The following is a 25000-nucleotide window of genomic DNA, read 5'->3' on the forward strand; positions in this document are numbered from 1 at the left end:
TTAAGGGAGATGGAAAAGACGACATTTAAGGGAGATGGAAAAGATTTTAAGGGAGATGGAAAAGACGACATTTAAGGGAGATGGAAAAGATTTTAAGGGAGATGGAAAAGACGACATTTAAGGGAGATGGAAAAGACGACATTTAAGGGAGATGGAAAAGATTTTAAGGGAGATGGAAAAGACGACATTTAAGGGAGATGGAAAAGACGACATTTAAGGGAGATGGAAAAGATATCATTATCATACCCCCTCGTATTCCTTCACTCTTTCCAGCCTTCGTAGGTTAGCAAGAGACCAGAAGATGTGTCGCTACGTGAGTCTCCTCCATTATTTATGATTGTGGTTTTCTGTGCCACCTCACGAAACAGGACACCTGGCACAGGAAATGATAAAAGGTCAATAACCATCGTCAATACGTGAGAGGAGGAGGAGAAAAAAGAAATAGATGAAGTGACCATGGCTGACCACAAGGAGTGTGTGCAGTGCTTCATATTACAGAAACACAAGTAATGAGGCAGTGTCGATCAATTGCCACAAAGTGGTAAAAGAAAAAAGAAAAAGTGTTGCGAAAAAGTGAAGAAAAAGGAAGTATATCGAGGAATTAATCAAAAAAAAAAAAAAAGGAAAGGTATATTTATATCTATTTTTGGAATTTTGGAAAGACGAAGACGACTAGGAGGAGGAAAAGGGACCACGACCCAGCCATGGCGTTGCTGTGTGAGCGGCCGCCAGAGCTCCTCACCCCACCTAATGTTATCATCACACGCAACACAAGGAAGGGAGGCACGAACCACAACCACAGTGCCACCAGCACCATGAGGGTCAGGTTAATTGAGGTAGGTCTGCTGACCATCCCCTCTTCTTCTCTCTCTCTATCTCTTTTCTTATAGTCTCCCATTAAGATTAGAAAAGAAAACTTGTGCCGTTTTCTTTTTAATGTGTTTCATTCTTGAGTTGTGTTGTTTTCGTTTTTAGCCCCCAGCTAGTGTTGTTCTGTTGTGGTGCCCGTTATGACTTGTGTGTTCTTTTCTTTAGTGTTTATTACTAAGACTTGCAAAGTCTTGGATTATAGTGTCCACCTAACCCAACCAGATGTTTCGTATCATTTTTTAGTGTCCCTCTCTAAGCCTTGTGCCGTTTTCTTTAGTGTTCCACTCTAAGATTTTCGTGAACTTACCTTCGTTTTTCAACCTATGTGTCCTCCATGTTTTTTTTTTCATTTTTTCACGATCTGTTTATGTTTTGATCCTTCATTTATTGCTCAGCTTCAGTTCTCGTTAACATTTATTATTTGTTTTGCCTATTTCTTTGTTCGCAAAATCCGTATCCTGTGTTATTTCGTTTTCAGAGTAAATTTTTCTATGCAAAATAACTATGTCCTCACTAATTGATTCATCTGCTCCACTCTAAACTTTGTTTCACCTTCCTGGTCATCCACTTCTTCACTTGCCTGGTCATCCACTTCTTCCAAAAGCAAACACAGAAACACAAACCACACAAACAGGAGAACCCATAAGAAGAACCACAGGCTGTTTAACAACCACAAACAACACTCAACATACACGCACAACTCAACGCAAGAATGATTTGATGAGTATAAACTCACCTCACCATGCATGGCACCCACTTCTTTGCAACGCTATTAGACGCGTCTTAGCCAAACCATTCTGCCGCTAACCACCCACCCCCATGAAGAAATTAATAAAAACTCAGCCAATAAAAGCACCATTGACCAAACATATTCCCACTGTGATAGAAAGTCCTGTGTAATGTCCCACCTTCCCCACGTTAATCTTAAACTCCACTCCGCCAGACATCCATCCATCCGAAACTACACTCTCCAGACATATACGAGTTTCACTTTCTCTTTAACATCACGAGCATCGGTTTAGCATTTCACAAGGTCGCTCATACCCATGATATGCGTCTTCTTGGTGGAAGACACTGGACACTAGCTCCTCAATTGTCAAACACTCGTACTACAAAGCCATACACAAAATGCTGCATTTATCGACCTTTGGTCCAACCTAGTGGATATGGTTAGCTTCCTGAGCGCTGCGGAAGATCCCACAGAAGAGGGTTTTCGGCAGGAAGGTAAGGGATATATATATATATATATATATATATATATATATATATATATATATATATATATATATATATATATATATATTAATTTTCCTAAGGAAGGAACAGAGGAGGGGGCCAGGTGAGGATACTCCCTCAAAGGTCCAGTCTTCTGTTCTTAACGCTACCTCGCTAGCGCGGGAAATGGCGAATAGTAGGAAAGAAGAAAGAAGATATATATAAATATATATATATATATATATATATATATATATATATATATATATATATATATATATATATATATATATATATTCGTATCTTCTTTCACTTGCCTTTGTCGTTCGTATCCACAACATTGCATTATCTTGTCATTATTTTCATTAGACTCGTTATCTGGATGACAAGGTTCATTATCTCCTCATGGGGACTATCAAGGTGACACTTATTGCCTGGCCCTTGTAATGTACTTGTGCCTAACGGACCATGATTGTGCTATTCTTATGTATCTCCAGGGTAAGAGAAGCATTATATCAGTATTTTGTAATTTCGATATTTTCTTTATTTTTTTGCAGGAATGATATTGTGTTAAGCAGACATTTTGTACCTTAGTACATCTAATTTTGTGTGTGTAAGGTGTATGGATTTTTCTTCTTTTTTCCTGTATGGTATTTATTGATTTTTTATTTCATTCTAAGGTACGTTAAAAGGAATTCGCTGGATTTTCCCTTATATACATATACATATATATATGTGTGTGTGTGTGTGTGTGTGTGTGTGTGTGTGTGTGTGTGTGTGACGGACGCTCACACTAGACTGTGATCATTTCATGAAGGGGTGATCGCAGTTCAGCAGGAGTTCCGATGTTTTACAGTAACGTAACATCACTAGACACGACGTGTTTACACGCAGACAATCCCCTTCATCAGATGTAAACAGTTGCCAAAGTTTCCAATCGCAACACCAACACAATGTCTCACACATCCTGTCCCCGACATGTCACAGTGTACACCATGTGTGTGTGTGTGTGTGTGTGTGTGTGTGTGTGTGTGTGTGTACTGTAAAGTTTCATTTAATTATCTGAACTCCTACTGAAGTGCGATTGCCCCTTCATCTATCTATGTATCCATGTATTTATCTTTCTATCTATCTATCTATCCCCTTCGTATATCTATGTATCCATGTATCTATTCATCTATCTATCTATTTATCTCTTTGTTATCTATCTATCTGTCTATCTATCGATCTATCTATCATCTATCTATCTATCTATCTATCTATCTATCTATCTATCATTCTAGCTGGCTATCTATATACCTATCTATCAATCAACCTATCCATCTATCTGTCTATCTATCTATCTGTCTAGCTATCCATCTATCTATCTATCTATATATTTGATATATGGAATATTTAATTATCAAAATTTCTTTTTTCCAGGTAAGTGCTGTAGATGACAGAGGTGGAGGACAGACGTAGTCAATGGGAGGGTGAGTTGTGTTCATCTGGCCTTAATTAATGAACCATTTCCTCATTAATGATTTAAGAGTTATGGTAGACTGTACCAGATATACCTAAAGAGCGGAAACACAAGTCGGGGAACACGGAAAGGTAGAAGGGAAATGGGGAATGTTGAGAGAGAGAGAGAGAGAGAGAGAGAGAGAGAGAGAGAGAGAGAGAGAGAGAGAGAGAGAGAGGTTACATAATGTGTAAACATGTTACAGGTTATTTAGTGTAATTATACCGTAAATTCGAGGGGGGAAAAAATGAAAAACGAATTTAATTTCCCATTGACCACTTAGACGAAGATGGACGTCCCTTACCACCGTCTGTAAAGTGTAAGTAACTTATACTTAGGCCAAGCTGTAGACTTACACACTGCCCTGGGTTGACCAATGTGCAAGTTCACCACACTGTTGGCTTGGATTTCTGGCGGTATGTGGAAACTATGCTCGTCATTTCCATCGAACGAAATTACTTGTACAAGTTTTCTACTTAAGTAATTGCATAATGAAAGGGATGGTGAAGGGACATATACATTTAGTGAATGGGAGGGGGGGGGGGGGGAAAGGGGGAGGGGGTGGTTACACTCAACGCCCAGGGAAAGGGTTGAGTAAGCCACTAACTGCCTGCTTGCCTTCTGGCTCTCTGTCTGGGTCTCTCCGTAAGATCCAGGACCCGAGGCAAGAGCAGAGCAAGTACGTGTTGGTCAGCTGTCGGGTGTGACCGTGCTCCGCCCGCCCGACGTTACACTGGGAGTGAAAAGTCACCTCCTGCTCTATCATCCGGGGGTACACAGAGAGGCTCATCAAAGAACTCCTTCAGTCGAAAGGAGTCTTGTCATTTCTCTGCTACTGGATGTAACGCAGCCTTGCAGCTGTAGGAGCCCATTGGTCAAGGGCGTCCCCCCCGAGTCCCTCTGTCATGAAGGGCGCCCCGGCTTCGTTATAAGTCAATGAGTAGACGACTTATGAGGTGAGATGAGGAGCTGCGAGAAGACCTCTGGGATGGATGAAGAAGACCAGTTTTAAGACGAACTCGCCCACGTCTGTCCTCACCTACTGCAAGGGTCAGGACGAGGCCAGAGGTGCAGCTGGACGAATACCACACACGGTAGAAAATGGAAAGAAGAAGAAGAAGAAAAAGATGAAGAAGAAGAAGAAAAAGAAGAAGCAGAAGAAGAAGAAGAAAAAGATGAAGAAGAAGAAGAGGAAGAAGAAGAAGAAGACGAAGCAGAAGAAGAAGAAGAAAAAGAAGAAGAAGAAGAAGAAGAAGAAGAAGAAGAAGAAGAAGAAGTAGAAGAAGATGTTGATGATGATGAAGAAATGAATCCATCATTGTCGCCATGTGAAGGAACGTAACTAGATAATACGTGGTCTTCATCATCATCCACCCCAAAACCCCCCTTTTTAGAAAGGGTCCTGATGTTACTTAGGTCACTTTCTCCAAGATACTCCTGCAGTTCCGAGGCTGCGCTGCCTTCCGTAGCAGGGGCAGGTTGGGACTTCTTTAAAGCAATGAGTCCTTTGACAAGACTGTCGTCCTTAAGCTGGCAAATATCTAGTAGGCTGGCTACTTAAGCTGGCGACCATCTTGCAGGCTGGACCCTTTCGCTGCTAAATATCAAGCCATCTGGAAGCTTTAGCTGGTGAATTGGTAGCCATCTGGGGGGGGGTTGGGTGGGGTCACAGCTGGCTCATATCCCACCAGCTGGCTGCCTCATCTTTCAATTCTCTCGTTAGCTGGCGAGTCTTGTGTCTGGCGCACATCTCAGCTGACTCTCTCCCGCCCATCTGGACGCATCCTTGACCTTGTCTGTCGTGTAGAAGGTCACAACCCCATGAATACGACGTACGACTCTTGAGCACGGCGGTACGACCCTTGAGCACGGCTGTACGACCCTTGAGCACGACGGTACGACCCTTGGAGCACGACTGTTCGACCCTTGAGCAGGACGCTGCGGCTCTTAAGCACGATGATACGACGCTTAAGCACGACAATGTGACCCTTAAAGCATGGCAGTGTAATTCTTGAGCATGACTCTACGACCCTTGACCATGACGGTACGACTCTTGCCTCTGGCCTGTTCCTCATACGGTAAGGTCAAAGCCCAGGGTATCTTATGTTACCCAGGGTCGAACCGTCGTGCTCAAGGGTCGTACCGTTGTGCTTAAGGGTCGTACTGTCGTGCTCAAGGATCGTACTGTCGTGCTCAAGGGCCGTACTGTCGTGTTCAGGGGTCGTGCCGTTGTGGTCAAGGGTCGTACCGTTGTGCTCAAGGGTCGTACCGTTGTGCTTAAGGGTCGTACTGTCGTGCTCAAGGGCCGTACTGTCGTGTTCAGGGGTCGTACCGTTGTGCTCAAGGGTCGTTCGTGTCTCACTTGCTCCAGAGACGTAGACTTCTCTCATTGTATGAAGATATAAAGGACACTTAACTTTTTTCCCTTTCTCAAATTTTGCCTTTGTATCTAGTTTTGATATTTCTTTCTTTACTTACTCATCGAAGCTTGAGAACTCTCGCCCCCTCTCATGTCCTTCCTAAGAACTATGACCTGGGCCCTATTTAAAAGGCAGGTTTACCATTCCCCACCTAAATTCTTTAAACAATTATCCCCATTTCCTTAACTTTATTTCCCTCCTATTAACCCTCCTCATATTTCCATTACGACCTGTCTCAGTGTGGGCTTTTGTCCACGACAGGAACCTCCAGCTTCAGGAGAGAAAAAAAAGGGAAAAAAGAAAAATGTTTGTGTCTATCTAGTTACGTGATCATTTTTGCCTGTGTTGTGTAATTGATCTGGAAGCTTTGAGAATCATGTTCATGTGTTAGTATGCCTCTTATTATGCTACACTATCTCTCATCTTACATTTTCGCAACGCATTTCATCTCTTGTTTCCCGGTGTGAAAGAATAAGAAAGAAAAATCCTTATTAATGTCGAATTGATATATTCTTAATATTCTTTTTTTCGAGTCTGGGTAAGATTGGAACTGTAATTTTTTTTCTCCCGTCACAATTTTTTTGGAATAAGTTTGGAATCTTGATTGACTTTAGTATTTCCAGGCATTTCTTCATATTAACGTTGATCCTTATTCATTCTTACGTGATCTCTTAATCTTCATTCATTCCTTCATTCTAATCTTGATCTTCATTCATTCCTTCATGTTCCCCATGATTTGTCATCTGTGTCGTGGGAATGAAAAGATAAAACAACTTTAGATATCTTTGGATATCTTTAGATATATCTTCTTATCTTCTATATCTTTGGGTATCTTTAGATACATCTTCTTTACTTCGATATCTTTGAATATCTTTAGATATATCTTCTTTACTTCGATATCTTTGGATATCTTTAGATATATCTTCTTTACCTCGACATCTTTGGATATCTTTAGATATATCTTCTTTACCTCGACATCTTTGGATATCTTTAGATATATCTTCTTATCTTCGATATCTTTCCCAGGAGGAGAGCAAGGATCACACGAGATAACATTTCACTTGAGATGGGGCGATTTGACTCAGCCACCCGTGACGTACACATAAGACCAGGAACAATAGACTCCACAATAGTTCTCCATCGTTGAGGAGGTCCAGGTTATGAGACAGATGCTCAAACATGATCATTGAACAGCTTGCAACACCCTTTAAAAAGAATCTACATCTTTGCTCATACCTGCTTTAAAACACTCCCTCTCTCCTCGTTGCATGGGATCCACTTCCCACACACCACCCACACCCAACACACTCAGAAGACTAAAGTGTATGCAGAGTTAATGAGTGTGTTGACACCTGGGTTTAAAGTGATGCTTCCCTGGTTAGCAAGGAACACGGTGTTGAAGGCCTTATCTGCAGAAAGCTCCTTGCTCTTGAGCAGGGTTGGATGCTAATGTATTATGATCACGAAGTTTGTACTGGATGGGGGATTTTATAGGCTTGGAAGGCTCAGCAACTTGGTGCTCGGGTGGTTTCATGGGGCTATGGGGTACCTAATGGAAGGGTGGGTGATGGTATTGGGGTACCTGATGGATAAGTGGCTCAAGGGTCGTACCGTCGTGCTCAAGGGTCATACGGTCGTGCTCAAGGGTCGTACCGTCGTGCTCAAGGGTCGTACAGTCGTGCTTGAGGGTCGTACAGTCGTGCTTGAGGGTCGTACAGTCGTGCTCAAGGTTCGTACCGTCGTGCTTAAGTGTCGTACCGTCGTGCTCAAGGGTCGTACCCTCGTGCTTAAGGGTCGCACAGTCGTACTCAAGGGTCGTACCGTCGTGCTTGAGGGTCGTACAGTCGTGCTTGAGGGTCGTACAGTCGTGCTTGAGGGTCGTACAGTCGTGCTTGAGGGTCGTACAGTCGTGCTTGAGGGTCGTACAGTCGTGCTTGAGGGTCGTACAGTCGTGCTTGAGGGTCGTACAGTCGTGCTTGAGGGTCGTACAGTCGTGCTTGAGGGTCGTACAGTCGTGCTTGAGGGTCGTACAGTCGTGCTTGAGGGTCGTACAGTCGTGCTTGAGGGTCGTACAGTCGTGCTTGAGGGTCGTACAGTCGTGCTTGAGGGTCGTACAGTCGTGCTTGAGGGTCGTACAGTCGTGCTTGAGGGTCGTACAGTCGTGCTTGAGGGTCGTACAGTCGTGCTTGAGGGTCGTACAGTCGTGCTTGAGGGTCGTACAGTCGTGCTTGAGGGTCGTACAGTCGTGCTTGAGGGTCGTACAGTCGTGCTTGAGGGTCGTACAGTCGTGCTTGAGGGTCGTACAGTCGTGCTTGAGGGTCGTACAGTCGTGCTTGAGGGTCGTACAGTCGTGCTTGAGGGTCGTACAGTCGTGCTTGAGGGTCGTACAGTCGTGCTTGAGGGTCGTACAGTCGTGCTTGAGGGTCGTACAGTCGTGCTTGAGGGTCGTACAGTCGTGCTTGAGGGTCGTACAGTCGTGCTTGAGGGTCGTACAGTCGTGCTTGAGGGTCGTACAGTCGTGCTTGAGGGTCGTACAGTCGTGCTTGAGGGTCGTACAGTCGTGCTTGAGGGTCGTACAGTCGTGCTTGAGGGTCGTACAGTCGTGCTTGAGGGTCGTACAGTCGTGCTTGAGGGTCGTACAGTCGTGCTTGAGGGTCGTACAGTCGTGCTTGAGGGTCGTACAGTCGTGCTTGAGGGTCGTACAGTCGTGCTTGAGGGTCGTACAGTCGTGCTTGAGGGTCGTACAGTCGTGCTTGAGGGTCGTACAGTCGTGCTTGAGGGTCGTACAGTCGTGCTTGAGGGTCGTACAGTCGTGCTTGAGGGTCGTACAGTCGTGCTTGAGGGTCGTACAGTCGTGCTTGAGGGTCGTACAGTCGTGCTTGAGGGTCGTACAGTCGTGCTTGAGGGTCGTACAGTCGTGCTTGAGGGTCGTACAGTCGTGCTTGAGGGTCGTACAGTCGTGCTTGAGGGTCGTACAGTCGTGCTTGAGGGTCGTACAGTCGTGCTTGAGGGTCGTACAGTCGTGCTTGAGGGTCGTACAGTCGTGCTTGAGGGTCGTACAGTCGTGCTTGAGGGTCGTACAGTCGTGCTTGAGGGTCGTACAGTCGTGCTTGAGGGTCGTACAGTCGTGCTTGAGGGTCGTACAGTCGTGCTTGAGGGTCGTACAGTCGTGCTTGAGGGTCGTACAGTCGTGCTTGAGGGTCGTACAGTCGTGCTTGAGGGTCGTACAGTCGTGCTTGAGGGTCGTACAGTCGTGCTTGAGGGTCGTACAGTCGTGCTTGAGGGTCGTACAGTCGTGCTTGAGGGTCGTACAGTCGTGCTTGAGGGTCGTACAGTCGTGCTTGAGGGTCGTACAGTCGTGCTTGAGGGTCGTACAGTCGTGCTTGAGGGTCGTACAGTCGTGCTTGAGGGTCGTACAGTCGTGCTTGAGGGTCGTACAGTCGTGCTTGAGGGTCGTACAGTCGTGCTTGAGGGTCGTACAGTCGTGCTTGAGGGTCGTACAGTCGTGCTTGAGGGTCGTACAGTCGTGCTTGAGGGTCGTACAGTCGTGCTTGAGGGTCGTACAGTCGTGCTTGAGGGTCGTACAGTCGTGCTTGAGGGTCGTACAGTCGTGCTTGAGGGTCGTACAGTCGTGCTTGAGGGTCGTACAGTCGTGCTTGAGGGTCGTACAGTCGTGCTTGAGGGTCGTACAGTCGTGCTTGAGGGTCGTACAGTCGTGCTTGAGGGTCGTACAGTCGTGCTTGAGGGTCGTACAGTCGTGCTTGAGGGTCGTACAGTCGTGCTTGAGGGTCGTACAGTCGTGCTTGAGGGTCGTACAGTCGTGCTTGAGGGTCGTACAGTCGTGCTTGAGGGTCGTACAGTCGTGCTTGAGGGTCGTACAGTCGTGCTTGAGGGTCGTACAGTCGTGCTTGAGGGTCGTACAGTCGTGCTTGAGGGTCGTACAGTCGTGCTTGAGGGTCGTACAGTCGTGCTTGAGGGTCGTACAGTCGTGCTTGAGGGTCGTACAGTCGTGCTTGAGGGTCGTACAGTCGTGCTTGAGGGTCGTACAGTCGTGCTTGAGGGTCGTACAGTCGTGCTTGAGGGTCGTACAGTCGTGCTTGAGGGTCGTACAGTCGTGCTTGAGGGTCGTACAGTCGTGCTTGAGGGTCGTACAGTCGTGCTTGAGGGTCGTACAGTCGTGCTTGAGGGTCGTACAGTCGTGCTTGAGGGTCGTACAGTCGTGCTTGAGGGTCGTACAGTCGTGCTTGAGGGTCGTACAGTCGTGCTTGAGGGTCGTACAGTCGTGCTTGAGGGTCGTACAGTCGTGCTTGAGGGTCGTACAGTCGTGCTTGAGGGTCGTACAGTCGTGCTTGAGGGTCGTACAGTCGTGCTTGAGGGTCGTACAGTCGTGCTTGAGGGTCGTACAGTCGTGCTTGAGGGTCGTACAGTCGTGCTTGAGGGTCGTACAGTCGTGCTTGAGGGTCGTACAGTCGTGCTTGAGGGTCGTACAGTCGTGCTTGAGGGTCGTACAGTCGTGCTTGAGGGTCGTACAGTCGTGCTTGAGGGTCGTACAGTCGTGCTTGAGGGTCGTACAGTCGTGCTTGAGGGTCGTACAGTCGTGCTTGAGGGTCGTACAGTCGTGCTTGAGGGTCGTACAGTCGTGCTTGAGGGTCGTACAGTCGTGCTTGAGGGTCGTACAGTCGTGCTTGAGGGTCGTACAGTCGTGCTTGAGGGTCGTACAGTCGTGCTTGAGGGTCGTACAGTCGTGCTTGAGGGTCGTACAGTCGTGCTTGAGGGTCGTACAGTCGTGCTTGAGGGTCGTACAGTCGTGCTTGAGGGTCGTACAGTCGTGCTTGAGGGTCGTACAGTCGTGCTTGAGGGTCGTACAGTCGTGCTTGAGGGTCGTACAGTCGTGCTTGAGGGTCGTACAGTCGTGCTTGAGGGTCGTACAGTCGTGCTTGAGGGTCGTACAGTCGTGCTTGAGGGTCGTACAGTCGTGCTTGAGGGTCGTACAGTCGTGCTTGAGGGTCGTACAGTCGTGCTTGAGGGTCGTACAGTCGTGCTTGAGGGTCGTACAGTCGTGCTTGAGGGTCGTACAGTCGTGCTTGAGGGTCGTACAGTCGTGCTTGAGGGTCGTACAGTCGTGCTTGAGGGTCGTACAGTCGTGCTTGAGGGTCGTACAGTCGTGCTTGAGGGTCGTACAGTCGTGCTTGAGGGTCGTACAGTCGTGCTTGAGGGTCGTACAGTCGTGCTTGAGGGTCGTACAGTCGTGCTTGAGGGTCGTACAGTCGTGCTTGAGGGTCGTACAGTCGTGCTTGAGGGTCGTACAGTCGTGCTTGAGGGTCGTACAGTCGTGCTTGAGGGTCGTACAGTCGTGCTTGAGGGTCGTACAGTCGTGCTTGAGGGTCGTACAGTCGTGCTTGAGGGTCGTACAGTCGTGCTTGAGGGTCGTACAGTCGTGCTTGAGGGTCGTACAGTCGTGCTTGAGGGTCGTACAGTCGTGCTTGAGGGTCGTACAGTCGTGCTTGAGGGTCGTACAGTCGTGCTTGAGGGTCGTACAGTCGTGCTTGAGGGTCGTACAGTCGTGCTTGAGGGTCGTACAGTCGTGCTTGAGGGTCGTACAGTCGTGCTTGAGGGTCGTACAGTCGTGCTTGAGGGTCGTACAGTCGTGCTTGAGGGTCGTACAGTCGTGCTTGAGGGTCGTACAGTCGTGCTTGAGGGTCGTACAGTCGTGCTTGAGGGTCGTACAGTCGTGGCCTCTGTTCATAATTAAGTGGTGAATGAAAGAACAAAATGAAGTCACAAGATGGTGAAAGAACCTCACGGCGATACGAGAGAGTTTCAGGGAAGAGGTGAAAGAAGTTCATGTGGCAGACTTTCAGGCCGGATGGAAAGATTTCAGGAGATGAACGAATGAAGGAATTTCAGGATGAATGAATGAAACTGTGGATGAATGAAATGAATTCTTGAGCGCCATCTGTGTCGTGCCAGCCACAAAAATATTCCATTCCCGTTAAATTGGTATGCTCTGATTCCGGATGCCAATATTACAAGGCTGGAATTCCAGTCCCGCAGACCCCCCGCCACCATGACAATTTCACCTCCAGACATCAGTTCCAGGGTTCCGTATATTCCATGGATCGCCAGCCACCTTTCCCCCCCTCACCTAAGTCTAATGGAATTCTAATGGAACTCGTTTTCTTCATATCGGGTCTTTCCTTAGCACGTTCATCAGGACGATCCAGATTTTAAGATTATTTTAAGATTATTTTAAAGATTTTATTAAGAGTATTTTTCATTAAGATTATTTTAAAGATTATATAAGATTATTTCAAAGATTATATTAAGATTATTTCAAAAATTATATTAAGATTATTTCAAAGATTATATTAAGATTATTTCAAAGATTATATTAAGATTATTTTAAAGATTATATTCAGATTATTTTAAAGATTATATTCCAATTATTTCGTGAAAATATTAATTTTTGAAGGTGATTTTAAGATTATATACTAAGATTGCTTAAGATTCTATCCAAATGCTGTTCAGCAGCATTTCCTAGCATCATCTAAAGATTACTTTGATCGTTTCCAAGGATTAAGATTATTTTGATGATTATTTGAAGATTTAAGATTGAATAAAAAAAGAGACCATTTCAGATTACAGGATCTTTTAAGATTACTTTTAATGTTATTTGATTTTTTATAAGATTCTTGAAGATTGTTAAAGACTGAAAGAGTGAAAATTATCTGAAGTTGCTTCTTAATATTTCATGATTATAAAGGATTATTGTATTTTATAAAGATTATGCAAGATTGTTTCCAATTTTTTTTCAAAGAATATTTAAGATTAGATTTTGATTTAGTTTATCAATATCATTCTAGATATCTTAGTATTGTGTCAGTTTTATACAAGATTATTTCATTTGAGATTTTTACGTAAGATTATTTCAAGATGATTCAAGGTAATTTTGTAAGATTACTTAATCGTGACTCAGGACTAAGTCTATGATTATTTCGAAGGATTTTTTAAAAGATAACACTGTTATCCCGGGGGATAAGAGGATAAGAACACTGCCAACAAACAGAGGGAAAGAGTAAAGTAAAGTAATTACCTTTCCCTCCAAGTCTCAGTTATCTATTCTTGACGCTACCTCGCTCGCGCGAGAAATGACGAGCGTGTATGAAAACCATAAGATAAGTTAAAGCTTGTCTTAAGCCAATGGCGTGGACCCTGTGCGTCCGACTGGGCAAGCTAGAGCGTTAAAACAAGAGTGACCGTGCAACTCTGACAGACATTGGAGGTAGAGAGTGAATGTTAGGATCTTGGACACAGACGTGTGGGATTTTGGAGGCGAAGGATTTGGATGTGGGAGATCGAAGATTTGTGGGGGAGTGTCAGAGTGCAAGTGAAGGGATGATGTATTTATTCTTTTTTTTTTTTATACTTTATGTCGTATGTTATTGTTCGTATAGATGAAGCGATGAAATTGATTATAGAGTATTGCAGAAGGATTAATGGGTGGATTTTCTTTTTTCCCTTTGGTAGGGTTGTGATTTGATCGAGTCAACGGGATTGAGTGAATCCCTTGTTACTGAAGGATTGGGTAGGTAGGTGCTGTAGGAAGGATTGGATAGGTAGGTGTTGTAGGAAGGATTGGATAGGTAGGTGCTGTAGGAAGGATTGGATAGGTAGGTGTTGTAGGAAGGATTGGATAGGTAGGTGTTGTAGGAAGGATTGGGTTGGTAGGTGTTGTAGGAAGGGATGTGGGTATGTGGATCCAACTTGGCCCCGTAGGTAAGAAGTTGAGAAAGATTTGGTGAATCAGATGCCAGTGTATGGAGCAGTGATGGGTGTATGAAAGGTATGTCTCCATGGTTCCTCCGTCCGTGGTGGACACAGTCTTTCTCTCAGTGGTGTTCACTGTCCGTAGTAGCCACAGTTCTTTCCTCAGTGGTGTTCACTGTCCGTAGTGGCCACAGTTCTTTCCTCAGTGGTGTTCACTGTCCGTAGTGGCCACAGTTCTTTCCTCAGTGCTGTTCACTGTCCGTAGTGGCCACAGTTCTTTCCTCAGTGGTGTTCACTGTCCGTAGTGGCCACAGTTCTTTCCTCAGTGGTGTTCACTGTCCGTAGTGGCCACAGTTCTTTCCTCAGTGGTGTTCACTGTCCTTGATGGTCACAGTTCTTCCCTCAGTGGTGTTCTCTGTCTGTGGTGGCCACAGCCTTTCCCTCGGTGGTGTTCACTCTCCGTGGCGGCCACAGTTCTTGCGTCAGTGGTGTTCACTCTCCGTGGCGGCCACAGTTCATGCGTCAGTAGTGTTAGCTGTCCGTTGTGGCCACGGTCCTTCCGTTAATGGTGTTCATCGTCCGTGGTGTCCACAGCTCTTCCGTCCGTAGCGTACGTATGAACACCATCCTTGGTGTTCAGAATACGTCCGTGATATTCCCAGTCTCTTCGTCTGTGGTGCCTGCGTGTCGTCCTCAGGTAGTGTCCATTATTCGCCTGTGTTTACTGTCAACAATTCGGATGAAGATGAGCGAAAAAAATTTTTTTCTCTTCTTTCCTCGAGCGCGTTCGACATGACGGGAAGATCAACATTTCAATATCGAGTGAAAGAAAACGAAAGAAAAAGGAAATATATTCCGGTAAGCTTCAAGTTTAAACATTTGGTCTGTGTCGCATTTTCTTTTTCATTTTTTTTACAGCGATTGACAGTGGCAGCAGCAATAGCATGCCTCAGTCATTTCATCGCAAGGATCCTTGACTCTACAATTATCAGCTTTGGCAATGATTTTCTTTTGTTTTAGCAGAAATGAAGGCGAAATAGACCCAGAGGAAGGCAAATGTACGATTAAGGGGTTAAGAGGTGTAGTAGAGGAAGGGACAACACACAGCTCCATCACTGCCCAAGATGGAGTCTGCTACTCGTTCAGCACAGCTGGAGGCATCTCGGCCAGCGGAGCACTACTGCCTCTTGGGAAAGTTGGTGTATAGCCGCGCAAAGTAGACCATTAACCTCTCCTAAAGTGGCACAGTTGGTGATGCGAAGAAAGAAAAAAGGAAGTGGCGGTACCTGGTCGGAAATGAGAAAAGATAAGATTCTAATCGAATGACTCCTAACGGGATAGAAATAGATGTGAATAGAGGCCAAGTGTGATAGACGGGTGATCGTGTTAGTCATGAGCCCATGTTGGATGTTGTACTAGTTGATTCAGATCCTTAAGGAGGGTAAAGGATGCTTTGAAATCTCTATACGGGACCTGTTAGTATAGATGTTGAAGAAAGCAACATCTCGTAATCGAGGATCAAAGTGTCAACGACTTCTGCATAGTTGGAGGAGTCGGGAGGAAGATGTGAGGTAAACAGACGCAAAGTTTAAGATGCTTGATTTCGAGCCAGATGAGATGGAAGTCGGGAGACTCAAACATCCATTAGGCGAGGATGTAGCGTTATTGTACCACAGGTAAAACACAAAGACCGGCCCTCGCAGCTGAAGGTACTCAAGAGGTACGAAAGCGAAGAGGACAGTTGGGTATCATCGAGCAGTTCAAGTGAAAATAAAGATTGACAGATGGTGTCCATCAGAGGGGAGGAGGGTAGCTATGAAACCGCAGATGCTGCGGAGGGTGGATAATGAACCAGGTTTAAGAGCAATGTCAACTGAGAGGAGGTGGATTCCAATCACTTGGTGTCAGTTAAGACGACCATGGCAACCAGCCAGCCTTCCTCGACCGGTGGAGCCATCTCTGGGGGAACCTTATTTGTAAAAGGTCTGGAAAACATGGGATTTAAGAATTGAGAATCATTCAAGTGTTGTCTAATGTTACGTTAAGGATGGAGAGTCCGAAGCAGGGAGGAAGAGAGAGGAGCAGCCTGGGCTAGCGGAAATGCATGTGAAAGCCACTGGAGTGCTTGTTCAAATGTTCCCTCGTTACTATCGCTTGTGATAACCAGGCGGTAGTGTCCTCACAAGACGGTGACAGCTACAAGCCACTAGTATAGACACTGACACGTAATGTGCAGTGATAACCTGTCCTTGTCTCTGTGTGGTGTGGGACGAGGGTACGTGCACTGTCAGACGGAGTCGAGGGAGGAGGTACTTTTGTCCTCCTCCTGAGGACAGAAGTGACCCCTCGCCTGAGGTTACCTTCATCATGATAGATGCCCCATACGTCTGAGGTCCTTGGGAGAAGGAGGATGACGTACGTGGAAAGCCCAGGTGTGGGTCGTCCTTAAAAGAAAGAACTTCTGTGTCCGTGTGAGGCCTACCACGTCCGTCCCGATTGCCGAAGTCTCCTTCAGGTACAGTTGAGAAATTCTCTCTCTCTCTCTCTCTCTCTCTCTCTCTCTCTCTCTCTCTCTCTCTCTCTCTCTCTCTCTCTCTCTCTCTCTCTCTCCAGCACCTGAACTTGCATTGCTCCTCTTCGCAGCCACTCTGCTGAATTGGAAATGTTAAGTAAACAGCAGGCAGCAGCGCGCCTCTCTACATGTAACACAAATTCCTTGAGAGGGATTTTCACCGTTTGGCAAGCTGGCTACCCGCTGTCATCGCTATAACGAAACTTACGAACGAATTTTCGTTAATGTTCGGAAACCTCAGCCCAGATGGTCACGACGCTGACTGTATGTGTAAAGATATCTTTTTCCTTTTAGATGTAGATACAATGTTTACTTAACAGTACTTTTGATACTTGTGTCGTAAGGTATGTTAGCATAGCACAGATTTACTTAAGGGTGAGAGCGCGCTACGGGAAGTGCCACTTATCCACTTATATAAGTGTAGGCCTACAACAAGCTACATTCAATATTCATGTCCGGTGATATGTAAGGATGGGATTTTATTGTTGTCTGTTTCCTTCATTGTTGTTTCCACACATTGTGTCGACATCGGAATATCGGTAAACAATGCCATATATTTTTTTTATATGTTAGCTGAGACGGCACGGGCAGCTGAGGCCCTGATCAAGGCCATCACACTAACGCTATATATATATATATATATATATATATATATATATATATATATATATATATATATATATATATATATATATATATTTTTTTTTTTTTTTCATACTATTCGCCATTTCCCGCCATAGCGAGGTAGCGTTGAGAACAGAGGACTGGGCCTTTGAGGGAATATCCTCACCAGGCCCCCTTCTCTGTTCCATCTTTTGGAAAATTATATACATATATATATATATATATATATATATATATATATATATATATATATATATATATATATATATATATATATATACATATTGCTAACATCGGAAGTCGACTCTTATAAGGCCTCGATACATGAATTCATAAGAGTCTTTTAAAAGCTATAGGAAGGCCAAATGAAAGAGGCCCCGAGTGACGTGTATTAGATTTTCCAGCGACGTGAGTGAAATCTTCAAGAATATTGGAACTGCTGACGGAACACGGGGCACTTTGCATAATGCTTCTGAAAAGAGAAAAGAAAAATATCTCTTTCACTTGTCATTTGGACAGTAATTTCTGTACTTGAGATCTTTTTCATCTTTGGTGGAGTACAGGTGAAATATATTTTCCAGATTGTGAATTATACTTTCTCAGTCGTCCATATTTAAGTGCTCTTAAGTTGCTGTCTTTCTCTAGCGATGATGAAGTGTTCACACATGGAGCTTGTTAGACTCCAAATGGTTGTTTCCCTAAGATTGATGACCTCATTTTTCGTACTTAGCTTCCTTAATTAGCTCTCCTTGACATCTTAATGAGGGAATCAAGCCAAAAGGTCATTCATAAAATGACCTTAGAATACTTCATGTTCTTTTAAGTAACGTATTTTTAGTTAATCCTTATCTTCTTGATATATATATATATATATATATATATATATATATATATATATATATATATATATATATATATATATATATATATATGTATATATATATATATATATATATATATATATATATATATATATATATATATATATATATATATATACATATATATATATATATATATATATATATATATATATATATATATATATATATATATATATATATATATATATATATATATATATATCAAGAAGATTCAAAGTTCACTGTATATATATATATATATATATATATATATATATATATATATATATATATATATATATATATATATATATACATGAACTAGATTCCTTTGTTAATGGCGTAAGTGATTACGTATATTCTTTTTACGGAATAACTCAGGTTTTTTCTAATTTTGCTCAGGTTGTTGTACAAGCGTAGAGACCCACTACTCATTTTCTTTCATACGAAGACAGACAATGGAACACACTTTTACGACCATCTCCATCATCAATAACGTTGCGCTATCACGAATCATTGTGATTAGAGCGGTTAGATTATTATCATCATTATAATGATCATTATTATCTTTATTATTATTATTATTATCATTATTATTTTTATTATTATTATTAATATTATTATTATTATTATTATCATTATTATTAGTAGTAGTATTATTACCATTATTATTATTATCATTATTATTATTATTATTATTATTATCATTATTATTATTATTATTATTATTATTATTATTATTAGTAGTAGTAGTAGTAGTAGTAGTAGTATCATTTTATTATACTTGATCGCATTTTCTCATGTTAGGGAGGCAGCGCCAGGAAACAGACGAAGAAAGACGCAACCACTCTCATACAAATATATACACCTATACGGACATTCACGTGCATATACGTTGCGCGTGATCTAATATATATATATATATATATATATATATATATATATATATATATATATATATATATATATATATATATATATATATATGTATATATATACACACACTTGTTTGCCTTCATCCATTTCCAGCGCCACCCCGCCCCAAAGGAAACAGTATTGCCACCCCCTGCGATAGCGAGGCAGCGTCATGCCCTGGTTAAGTCTATTGACAGCACGTCGACCCCAGTATACCACATCGTTCAAATTCACTCTATTCCGTGCAAGCTTTTCACCCTACTGCATGTTCAGGCCCCAGTCGCTCAAAATCTTTTTCACTCCATCCTTCCACCTCCAATTTGGTCTCTCGCTTCTCCTTGTTCCCTCCACTTCTGACTTATATATCCTCTTTGTGTCAATCTTTCCTCACTCATTCTCTCCATGTGACCAAACCATTTCAACACACCCTCTCCTGCTCTCTCAACCACACTCTCAACCATTCTTCAAACATACCCATTCTTGCTCTCAGAGATAATGTTCTCGCCTTCCACACATTCTTCAACGCTCCCAGAACTTTCGCCCCCTCCCCCACCCTGTGACTCACTTCCGCTTCCACTGTTCCATTCGCTGCCAAGTCCACTCCCATATATCTAAAACACTTAACTTCCTCCATTTTTTCTCCATTCAGTCTTATTCAAACTAACTTGTTCCTCAACCCTACTGAACCTAATAACCTTGCTTATAATTCCAATTACTCTGAACTTTTTCCTTTCACACATACTTCCAAACTCAATCACCAACCTCTGCAGTTTCTCACTCGAATCACCCACCAATGCTGTATCATCGGCGCACAACAAATGACTCACTTCCCAGGCCTCTCTCTCCAAAACTCTTGCATTTACCTCTCTAGCCATCCCATACATAAATAGACAACCATGGTGACATCATCCACCCTTACCGTAGACCATCCTTTACTGGGAATCAATCAATCCCTTCCCTTCCTACTCGGACACACGCCTTACACCTTCGATAAAAACTTCATACTGCTTCTAGCAGCTCACCATCCACACCATATATTCTTAAGACCTTCCACAAAGCATCTCTGTCAACCCTATCATATGCTTTCTCCAGATCCATAAATCCCATACACAAATCCATCTGTTTTTTTAAGTATTTCTAACACATATTCCTAAAAGGAAACACCTCATCCATACATGCTCTACAACTTATGAAACCATACTGCTCTTCCACAACCTGATATCCTGTTCTTGCCTTCACCCTCACAATCAATACCCTCCCATATAATTTCCCAGGAATGCTCAACAAACTTATGCCACTCTGCCATCAAACATATTCAACAATCCTTCCAAATTGTCACTCCACCTCCTCCTCTCTCCATCATTACCTGTTGTCACTTCACCTTTTGCTCCCTTCACCGATATCCCCATTTGATATCTTCTCTTTAACATTATTTACCTCCTTCCAAAGCATCTTTTCATTCTCCCTAAAGTTTAATGATACTCTTTTACCCAAACTCTCATTTGCCCTCTTTTTTATCGCCTGCACCTCCATCTTGACCCTCTGCCGGTTTCTCTTATAAATCACCCAGTCATTTGTACTACATACTTGTAAGTACTGCCCAAATGCCTCTCTTTTCTCTTTCACTCGCAACTTTACTTCTTCATCTCACAACTCACTACCCTTTCTAATCTGCCTACCTCCCACCTTTCACATGCCACATACTTCTCTTACACATGACATCACTGCTTCCCTAAATACCTCCCATTCCTCACCCACTCCCCTCACGTCATTTACTCTCACCTTTTGCCATTGTACACCCAGTCTCTCCTGGTATTTTTTCAAACAAGTCTCCTTTTCAAGCCCACTTATTCTCACCACTCTCTTGTCTCCGACATTGTCTCCTCTTTTTTGAAAACCTCGACAAATCTTCACCCTCCCTCCCACCAGATTGTGATCAGACGTCTTACCGGCTGTCCCTTTCAGTAGATTAACATCCAGTCTATCTTTTACACGCCTATCAATAATACGTAATCCAGTAATGTTCTTTGACCATCTCCCCTACTCTTATACGTATACTTGTGTATATCTTTCTTTTTATACTAGGTACTCCCAGTCACTAGTCATTGTTCAGCACGTAACTCCACAAGCTCTTCACCATTTCCATTAGTAACACTGAATGCCTCATGTGCACCTATCATATCCTCAATTGCCACATTACTTACCTTCGCATTTAAATTACCCATCACTAATACTCGGTTTCGTGCACCAAAGTTGCTGACACATTCACTCAACTGCTCCCAAAACACTTACCTCTCATGATCTTTCTTCTCCTGACCTGGTGCATAAGCACCAATAATCACCCTTTCCTTGCCATCTACGTTCAGTTTTACCCACCTCAGTCTAGTATTTTTCTTACACTTTGTCACGCACTTCCACAACTCCTGCTGCAGGAGTAGTGCTCCTCCCGCCTTAGTTCTTGTCCTCTTACAAACTCCTGACTTTAGTACATTTACAAACCCCTCTTCCCCTTTGCCCTTGAGCTTCGTTTCACTCAGAGCCAAAACATTCAGGTTCCTTTCCTCAAACGTACCACCTATCTCTCCTTTCTTCTCATCTTAGAGTACACACATTCAGACACCCCAATCTAAGCCTTCGAGGAGGAGGAGTACTCCCCGCCCGGCTCCTTCTGTTACCTCTTTTATGAATTGAAATACAAGAAGGGGAGACTTGTGTAGTCCCTTCGCTCCCGTCCCCTTTAGTCGCCTTCTACGATTTGCGGGGAACACGGAGGTAGAATTCTTTTTCCCTTTCCTCAGCGATATATATCATTATTACTACTGTTATTTTTGTCATTTCAACATTTTTACTTCGCTCTATCTTAATCTAATTATAATATTAATTTCAAGATTAATCTCGTCCCATAAATCGCCTCCTTCTCTCCATGTCAGGGAAAAGATCCCCAGAAAATCTGGTTCTCAGAGGCCCACAATGTTGTTTAAATCCCGGCTGATGATTTACACAAATCTCTGCGTATCTTCCTTCCTTCCTTCCTTCCTTTCTTCCTTCCTTCCTTCCTTCCTTCCTTCCTTCCTTTCTTCCTTCCTTCCTTCCTTCTTTCCTTCCTTCCTTCCTTCCTTCCTTCCTTCCTTTCTTCCATCCTTCCTTCCTTCCTTCCTTTCTTCCTTCCTTCCTTCCTTCCTTCCTTCCTTCCGATCTTCCTTCCTTCCTTCCCTCATTGTCCAGGGATGCGTGGCGCGTCAGCGAGACCCGTGAAGTCGCCAGCAGTGGTCACGGAGGAGATGGTGTGTTAACCTCACCGTGGGCTGGGAGACGGGGTTACGCCCGCCACACACACACACACACACACATATGTATATATATATATATATATATATATATATATATATATATTCCTTTTTTTCATACTATTCGCCATTTCCCGCGTTTGCGAGGTAGCGTTAAGAACAGAGGACTGAGCCTTAGAGGGAATATCCTCACTTGGCCCCCTTCTCTGTTCCTTCTTTTGGAAAATTAAGAACGAGAGGGTAGGATTACCAGCCCCCCGCTCCCTCTTCCCCTTTTAGTCGCTTTCTACGACACGCAGGGAATATGTGGGAGGTATTCTTTCTCCCCTATCCCCAGGGATATATATATATATATATATATATATATATATATATATATGATTGTGTAATGCTGATACCTACTTGACGACCCTTTCTGCCTCTCATTCATGTGACGTATTACCTGCACATATGATTAATTTCCCCGTACTGGAAGGTATTCCAGTAATGTTGATGTGTAATACATATCAGTCCCAGCCGGAGAGGACTTATATATTATATTATAGTCCCCCCTTCTGTCTTTCATGTTCCTGGCTGACACTGGGCATGTCTGTATACTATATCATATAGCCTGAGGTTTAGTATATGCCTGAGTATAGGACTATTGGGTATAACACGATATAATGCCTTTGCTATAGTAGCCATATATGTTAATTTGCTATAATAGCCATATATGTTAATTTGCTATAATAGCCATATATGTTGATTTGCTATAATAGCCATATATGTTAATTTGCTATAATAGCCATATATGTTAATTTGCTATAATAGCCATATATGTTAATTTGCTATAATAGCCATATATGTTAATTTGCTATAATAGCCATATATGTTAATTTGCTATAATAGCCATATATGTTAATTTGCTATAATAGCCATATATGTTAATTTGCTATAATAGCCATATATGTTAATTTGCTATAATAGCCATATATGTTAATTTGCTATAATAGCCACATATGTTGATTTGCTATAATAGCCATATATGTTAATTTGCTATAATAGCCATATATGTTAATTTGCTATAATAGCCATATATGTTAATTTGCTATAATAGCCATATATGTTAATTTGCTATAATAGCCATATATGTTAATATGTGATATCTTTTCTATGTCAGAGGCTGTCGTCACGAACACGAAGGAACCTTCCCTGGGGGTCTGGCTTTGTTTGGAAGATGATAAAAGGGATTCGATATTCATAGAGTTGAATGAAGAATAATGATGATGATGATGATGATAACTGAAGCGTTTTGGTGTCAGTGGAAAAATCTGCCTTTTGAATAAAGGTCAGATGGCAGGTGTTAAGCAACACGCGAGATGGCGAAGAGTTCCAAAGTTGAGACGTAGAGGGAAAAAAGCAGACATCACAACGGACCGACCCCTTCATTTATATTCCATAACTGACCATGATATACTACGTTACACTGTCATTCACTGACCTTAAATTGGTCATTTATATATCCTTATACAACGTCTGTTCCTGAAGGACCACTATAATACAGTACCATACGGGTAAACAGGCCTTCTTATCACTTTGTGAACTGTGGTATATCACTGTGTGTCCCGATGAACCCGATATCCTGGTCGCTGATCTAACCTGGCTCCTTTGTTATCCTTGGGTGCTCGGCTATCCTAGTGGTTCTGCTATCCTAATACTCCTGCTATCTTGGTTGCCACACTGTGTTGGTCGACCCGCTTACCCTGGTAGACTTGATATCCTGTTCTGGTTATCCTACCTGCTTCCACTGGCCTTCTAGTGTCATCCATTCTTGTACTCCGATTTGATAACGAACCAATGTGTCCTTTGACCTTCGCCTGACCTATGACCTACCGTATCATACTCCGTTTGATGTCACGTAGAAACCTCTCTCTCTCTCTCTCTCTCTCTCTCTCTCTCTCTCTCTCTCTCTCTCTCTCTCTCTCTCTCTCTCTCTCTCTCTCCATCAGCTTTATTCCTGCAACTGACCTTTGGTCAATTGACCTTTTGTTATATGTTATTGCACCAAACCATAACACAGCGGATTCCATCCACCACCAGCACTACCACCAGCAGCTTAGAGGGGCGTCCGTCCACCACCAGCAGCTTAGAGGGGCGTCCATTCCACCAGCAGCTTAGAGGGGCGTCCGTCCACCACCAGCACTACCACCACCAGCTTAGAGGGGCGTCCGTCCACCACCACCAGCTTAGAGGGGCGTCCATTCCACCAGCAGCTTAGAGGGGCGTGCGTCCTTCCCCCCCCCAGATCTTAGCAAAGACCTCACCAACGGCTCATGACAGGGGTCACCAGCAGCTTAGTACTGTGGCCACCAGCAGCTTAGTGCAGAGGTCACCAAAAGCTTTAGTGCAAGGGCCATCAAAAGCTTAGAGCAGAGGTCCCAACAGATTAGTGAAGAGGTCACCAGCAGCTTCATAAAGATTAGGACAGAGGTCACCAGCAGCTTAGTACAGTGCTCACCAACAGATTTAGTACAGAGGTCACCACCAGCTCAGCACAGTGGTCAGAAAAAACTTACTTGTGATAGATACAGGGGTCACCAGCAGCTTGATAGAGAGGTCACCAGCAGCTTGATAGAGAGGTCACCAGCAGCTTGATAGAGAGGTCACCAGCAGCTTGATAGAGAGGTCACCAGCAGCTTGATAGAGAGGTCACCAGCAGCTTGATAGAGAGGTCACCAGCAGCTTGATAGAGAGGTCACCAGCAGCTTGATAGAGAGGTCGTTAGCAGCTTAACAGCACCAACAGCTTGACGACCAGGAATTACACTGAGGTAAAAATCCTGATGAGGTGGATTTCCATTTTTCATTTTGAAGGATCCGTTTTTTTTGTTCTGTCTTAAAGGAATGAATCCCCACCCACCTTTTTTTTTTCTTATTGTTTTACGAACTCAATTGGTCAATGGCGTTGAGTTCTGAAAAGTTTACTGG

General features: G+C 43.5%; 1 protein-coding gene across 4 annotated transcripts in view; it reads left to right on the top strand.

The window, feature by feature from the left end:
* Syn2 (Syntrophin-like 2) overlaps positions 1 to 25000 on the top strand; it is a 946823-nt gene that overhangs the window by 590350 nt on the left and 331473 nt on the right. The window contains exon 2 of one of the 4 annotated variants that reach the window (XM_071688053.1): positions 274 to 836. The exons of the other annotated variants lie outside the window; for them this stretch is intronic. Within the exon in view, the coding sequence (XP_071544154.1) occupies positions 705 to 836 (132 nt within the window). The 5' untranslated portion in view covers positions 274 to 704. The remainder of the gene's footprint in view (positions 1 to 273; positions 837 to 25000) is intronic. 4 annotated transcript variants of the gene reach the window in all.

Source organism: Panulirus ornatus, chromosome 3 (assembly GCF_036320965.1).
Source record: "Panulirus ornatus isolate Po-2019 chromosome 3, ASM3632096v1, whole genome shotgun sequence".
Classification (NCBI taxonomy): Eukaryota; Metazoa; Arthropoda; class Malacostraca; order Decapoda; family Palinuridae; genus Panulirus; species Panulirus ornatus.